The 6,792-nt window shown below is 40.9% G+C and overlaps 1 protein-coding gene across 1 annotated transcript; it reads right to left on the minus strand.

Annotated features, from left to right (window-relative positions):
* Positions 1-421: 421 nt before the first annotated feature.
* RAB6C (RAB6C, member RAS oncogene family) lies at positions 422-6,569 on the minus strand. The gene is given in 2 exon segments (XM_034954199.3): positions 422-3,201; positions 3,204-6,569. Coding segments are annotated over 2 exon segments (759 nt in total). The 5' UTR covers positions 3,268-6,569; the 3' UTR covers positions 422-2,506.
* Between the last annotated feature and the right edge of the window lie 223 nt (positions 6,570-6,792).

Genomic DNA, 6,792 nt, shown 5'->3' on the forward strand with positions numbered 1-6,792 from the left:
TAAGGTCAGAAGTTCAAGACCAGCCTGATCAATATGTTTAAACTCTGCCTCTACTAAAAATACAAAAATCAGTCCAGCCTGGTGGTGGGTGCCTGTAATCCCAGCTACTGGGGAGGCTGAGGCAGGAGACTTGCTTGAACCTGGGAGGCGGAGGTTGTGGTGAGCCAAGATTGCGCCACTGCACTCCAGCCTGGGCAACAAGAGCAAAGCTCCGTATAAAAAAAAAAGGTGTGTGTGTGTGGGAGGATAATAAATATAATTCGAACTGGCATCTAAATTAATTTTAGTTGGTATGTGTGTGCGCGTTGTGTGTGTGGATGTGTGGATGTAAATGGCAGTAAAAGGTAAAAAGGAAAGGCGGTAAAAAGGGAGATGATCTAATATTTTCAACACTTTTTATTTTTGTTTTCTTCTGTGTTTTATTTATACATTTTTGGCAGCAAAATTGTGTTTACTAAAAAAAATCTGGACTATGAACACACTTCACTGCTTTGAAGAACTCCAAGCCAAATAAAGACCAATCAATATTAAAAGCAGTATAACTGGTTACTTTCTTAAAAATACATAAAAAGAATCAAATGCAACAGTGTAGGGAGACAATCACCCCCATGTCAGAAGTCATGACTTCTTCCAAATAAAGAATATGACCCATCTGCCACAGTGAATCAATATTTATTTCGGGACATGCCATGTCAAAATAAAACAGAGTCAACCCTTGCCTTTAGCAATTATATTGTGTTATAAAAGCACTTTATAACTCCATCCCATCTTTAAGTGTAAGTTACTGGTATGTGGGCTAATGATTATCTGTAAGCATTTCTCTATTCAGATCCATAATCCAAGTGCTCTCTGAATATTACAAGGTGACAATAAGTGGGAAGTGGAGGAGGAAGAGGAAAGAGAGGGGACTAAGGTTCTCCCAGTTTAAGGTTTTGTTGCAATGAGGGGATGAGGAAGTATGAAGATATTTTTGTTGCCTTTTCATCTTTATACTGTGTTAAGTAACGTTTACAACATAAATTCCGCAGGCTTTTCCTGACCTGTAACTCGAAGTTTTCTTCCTGCAAACAATGTATTTACAAATGTGTTTATTAGCTTACACAGCAATCTCACAATAACTAGTAAAGATTAAAAGGGCACACTCCTAGTATATTTGTTTGCAGTGTTTCAAGGGAAATACATATTGCCATGGTGAAGCTCTAAATAGATTCAACGAAACATCTAAAAATGGATTGTTAAAAAAAAAAAGCAAAGAAATATCACCAAAGAAAAAATATTAATCGTAGCTTAAATATAAAACTAAATCACTAGTTAATTAAACTATACAGATCTAATACAAACCAAAACCAGCCTGAAAGACCCAACCTTAAAAAATGCTAAAAAATAAGGCATAAATCTGCATAATATTGAGTTTTATTTCCATTCTCTCCTTTCCCTCTGCTATGTATGCTTTACCTGATCTGCCTCTAGGGGCTTACAAGAAAACGGTTTCCGGTTTCCGTCTTCCATCTTCAATTTGACCTCAAATGTCCTGAGCAAAGTTTTTGCTATTCTGCTGAGGGTTCTTTTGCTGGCAAGCTTTAGATATCGTTATTTCTGCTAATTCAGTAGTTTTGATCGTAGTGCCAAATTTAAATTCTTCCACTGGTTCTTCTGGAAGGAATTAAACTTTTACGGTGTCTTGCCTGCATAGTATTATTTTTTTAAAAAAGAAAACCCAAGCAAAATCTATTGCTTAAAGAGGTTTCTTATTTTTTAAACAAACAGAATAACTCTTGACAATTTTAAAACCTTGGGAGAAATAGTTCATTAGAACTTCATTATCTTACCATGAAGAAGTAAATACTAAAAACCTGTTCTGAAGCACTTGGTTACTTTTCTCTCCCAGAGTCTAATAAAGCACATGTGAAAGGACCATTTGTGTTAGTCAGAAATACATTTTATGTTCTGCTACTTATAAGTACTCAGTATGTTCTTTAGGACTCATTTTGAAGATGCACCAGGAGGCTTTTCTCATTCAAGCACTGCCTACCGTGATCGCTGAATTCTGACCTCAAAGAAGATCTAAGTAATTTACATCAGTGCTCAAGAATAATTCTGGACATCTTGGTCCACAGCCTTACAGCAAGTGGTATCTGTAAAATTAAAGGATAATTCCAGTGGGCTTGGTCGGACTGCTGCTTTGCCATCTCTTGTTTGTTTTGAGGAAGTGGGGGGAGGCTAGGTAAGAACAGGGAAATAGGGAACGGGGTAAGGGAGAGGTGAGAAGAGCAAGGAGAGATAAAGCAGGCTGTGAACATACTGCTCGTTAACCAAGCCATACTCATACTGTTGAGATTTCCATCATTTTGAAGTACATTATCATAACATTAAAAAAGAAAAAAAATGTTAAGAAAATGTATCTAATTTTTAAAGTTATCACTGGAATATGCTGAAATAATTTGGCTTTTTGTAAAATATAAATAATGAAGACGCTGACTTTTTTTGTGCTTGTGAAGCTAATAGATCATCTCCACGAGACAGGGAGCAATGATGAATTGCAAAACGTTATTAATGAAGGGAAAAGGTTCAAGCCAATATTCACACTGCAGTCAATGAAAGAGTAAGGGGGCTTCTGAGGAAGGGTTGAAGATGACATGGGAGAGTAGCAGGAACAACCCCCTTCGCTGACTGGTTGCTCCTGAGGCTTTTCCAGTTTTATGTCACTCATGTCTTCTCTGCTTCTGTCCTGTGTGCTTTCCATTCCCGGCGAAGCTGCTGCTACACGTCGAAAGAGCTACTTTACATTGTATCCAGCTTTTGCCCTAGTTTCAATAAACGTAACATTCAGCCCTTTGGCTTTCCTCTCTCCCTCCTCAATTGACACTTGCCTCTTGTCAGCAAGATCTGTTCTATTTCCTACTAGCGTGATGATAACATCACTTCCTCTTTCTGTTCTGACATCATCAATCCACTTTGTAGTTTGCTGGAATGAGTTAACATTTGTGATATCGTAAACTACTACAGCTGCAGCAGAATCACGGATGTACCTGGGAATGAGGCTACGGAGACGTTCCTGACCCGCCGTATCCCACAGCCGAAGCCCGATTGTTCCATCCTCCAAGTACATAGTTTTTGATAAAAAGTCAATGCCAATTGTTGCCTGATAGGTGTTGTCAAAACTGTCATACATGAATCTGGTGATCAAAGATGTCTTTGCAACTGCTCCCCCAGGAACACCAGCTTGAATTTCCTCAGCGGATTCCCGAGGTCTCCGCCCGCGGACATGGTGGAACTAGACGAGCTGTCGCCGCCTCAGCCCAGAGACCTCCCGGACCGATGCTGCTCCAGCCGGCTGACGAAAAAGGCGAGCGGAAGGGCGGGCGCCGAGCTCTCTGCGCCCCTGCAAGGGCCGGTGGAGGAGCCCGGCTGGAGGGCAGCAGGACTCTCCACAGACTGGCAGCCGCCGCCGCCTCCCGGCAGAGTAGCCGAGCACCGAGCGAGGCCCGCGGCTGGGAAGGGAAGGAGAGCGGTGTCGGCAGGAGCCAGGGGTGTGCTTTGGCTTCCCAAGGCTAGGGCCGTTCCCTCCTTCCGCACCCGGCTCAGAGACCTGCGGGAGAGAGACGGAGGGTGGCGGAGCCCGAAACGCAGACGTATCTGGGACCTCTCACGCGCGGCGCTTCGGCTTCCACAATCGCCGCCGCCGCCGCAGCCCAACCTGCTGAGTGCGCGAGCCTCTGGCGCGGCGCAGGGCGAGCCAGGGCGCCTCAACACAGTTTTTTAAATACACAAAACATATGTACTAAAAACAATGGTGCGGTAAAAACAAAATAATGCAAACTAGAAAAAGGACAAAATTGACATTTTAAAAACTTTATTATGTATTATTAAATATATATTAAATAGAAATGTTATAAAATTTAGCGTCCCTATCTCCCCGTCTCGGTGAGAGGTCAGAAACCTAACTTTTCTAAGCCACAATTAAGCAAACACATCTGGCCTAATCACATGGACCAACATCTCTCCTAACATCATGCAGGAAGTTTCAGGAGCTCCTGCAAAACTCTCCCGCCTTGCATTTGAACAGAAATGTCAACTGATACAATTACCCAGGACTTGTGTAAGATATTAGACTGAATCTCACAATCACACTCAGCCTGATTATTAACCCTTCTCCTGCATCTTGCTCACCTAAATGTATCTACATTTTCTATGAACTGAATAGCTTAGAAATGTATGTCGTCCATGTATTATAGTGTAAGTTATTGTAATATAGAAATATGGATTTTCTTTAACTCCCATTTTCTGCCTAGGAAATAGCAATGTTTTTTGAGTATGGCAAGTGTTTCCAAGCATTGAGAAGTGGAGAGTGTAGGATATCCACTGCAGAATGAGGTCTGCTTGTCATCCTCTTAGTCTCCACTGCTATCCCTCCCTCATCTCTCTCTGTTTCATTGGTGAGTATGGAAGATCAGTCACTTTTATATGAAATGAAAATTGATGAAACTAAGGTGTTGATTTGATTATCCAAGCAACCATTTATTGAGTGTTCATTACAAGTCAAATTGTGTTCTGGAGAACAGCTCAGGAAATGAATGTTTGACATCGATGTACATAACAGAAATACGAACATACCATTAAAAACTCAGACCTCTTATGACAATCCAGATTCTCATGTAAGTTTTGTGAAGCTCTTTCAAGATGACAATGTAACAATTCAAAAAAAATTATTTAAACAAGTCATTCTTGAGACAGAAAAATGGAATTAGAAGATCATATATGGCTGTTTCACTAGCTGAAATCTAAAGTACTGTTTTTAGTCAATTAACGGCCATATAATTCTTAGTTTTATATACTGATATTCATCAGAAATTAAAAACTTTAAAAAGTATTTCTGTCTCATTCTACTAATTTTAAAAATTCATTTATTTGGTTATATTTCTTCATTTTACCTGGCCTTGAATACTTCTTTCCTGCCCAGCATTGTTTAATTAATGTCTAATTTGTTTACTTGGTTTAGTTACTTTTGACCATGCTTGGTATACTTCTTATGGACCACGCATGTAGAAATGTTTACAAGTTTATGGTCCTCACTCTTCCAAATCCCTAATGGCGGCACCCAACAGACACATACCACAATGTAAACACATACTCACACGTACCTGCACACCCATACTCACCCACCTACACACAGACACACACCCATACTCACCCACCTACACCTAGACACACCTGCACTCACCCACACACACCCAGACTCACCCACACACACCTGTAGTCCCCAGCTACTCCCAAAGCTGAGGCGAGAGATGCTTGAATCTGGGAGGCAGAGGTTACAGTGAGCCAAGATCATGCCTCTGCACTCCAGCCTGAGCGACAGAGCAAAACCGTGTCTCCAAAAAAAAAAAAAAAAATAGACAATTGTGGTAGCCCATGCCTGTATTCTCAGCTACTTGGGGGAGCTGAGTTGGGGGGATCACTTGAGCCCGGGAAATCGAGGCTACAGTGAGCCGTGGTCATGCCACTGCACTCCAGCCTGGGTGACAAAGCAAGATCCCTTCTCTACAAAGAAAAAAAAAAGAAGTCATCCACCATGGGCACTGAGTCTGATAACCACATACTTTCCTCAGCATAAATCTCCCAGTAGAGTTGCTTTTAGAAAATAGAAGTCATCCCAGCGCAGTGGCTCATGCTGTAATCCCAGCACTTTGGGAAGCCAAGGTGGGAGAATTGCTTGAGCCCTGGAGTTGGAGACCATCCTGGGCAATGTAGTGAGACCCCATCACTATATACAATTTTAAAAAGTGGCTGGGCATGGTGGCACGCACGTGTGGTCCCAACTACTTGGGAGGCTGAGGTGGGAGGATGGATGGAGCCCAGATGGTGGAGGCTGCAGTGAGTCATGATCACACCACTGCACTCCAGTCCCAGCAGCGGAGTGCGACCCTGTCTCAAGAAAAAAAAAAAAAAAAGGAAAAAGAAAGAAAATAGAAGTCAAGAATGGAGGCCCAAATGACTGTTCTGAGTTTCTTTGGTCTGTAGTTATTTTTGTATTGTTTCACAGCCTTTCTCAAAAAAAAAAAAAAAAAACCCAAACAAACAAAAAAACCACCACCACCACCAACAACCACCACAACAACAAAACAGGTTTTAAGTGACCTAATAGGTATTCTGTGTCTCTGGTTCTTTTTCAGAGACCAAAAGACTAGGAGCCTGGCTTCTAGTTTTCAAAAGAGCTAAGTGACTGACCTAGGCCGATGACTCGCAATCCTCGTTTTACAGTTGAACCACCTGAGGAGCTTTTTCAAAATACACATGTCTGGTTTCCAGACCCAGAGATTCTGATTGGGTAAGTCTTGCCTCAGAGATGGGAATGTGTTCTTTTTAAAAGCTCCACAGATAATTCTAGGAGGCAATGCCAGTTAAAAGCCCCCAAACCAGACCCCATTCAGCAGATGCTAGTGTAGGTTAATACTGTGTGAGAACGCTAGAAAAAATTATGTTTGTATTTTCTATAAGCATATACAGAAAGTATGGTACAATGAAAAACATGGTTATAGTAATGCCAAATTGCCTTCCAATTAATTTCTTATGAAGATATTAGTTAATTAGTTGAATTAATTTCTGGTCAAGATATACTATCACCTCTATTATTTTTCTATTCTAAAAGTGGAAAATAAGATACTCTATTACTATGTTTCAATAATAAAAATAATCAATATTGATTGTGTACCACTATGTCAGAGACTGCTAAGTATGTTAAATAGAATTATCTTACTCTGTTTTCTTGTTTAATTTTTTTTGAGACAGAAT

The sequence above is a fragment of the Pan paniscus genome, chromosome 13 (genome assembly GCF_029289425.2).
Source record: "Pan paniscus chromosome 13, NHGRI_mPanPan1-v2.0_pri, whole genome shotgun sequence".
In the NCBI taxonomy this organism is placed as follows: Eukaryota; Metazoa; Chordata; class Mammalia; order Primates; family Hominidae; genus Pan; species Pan paniscus.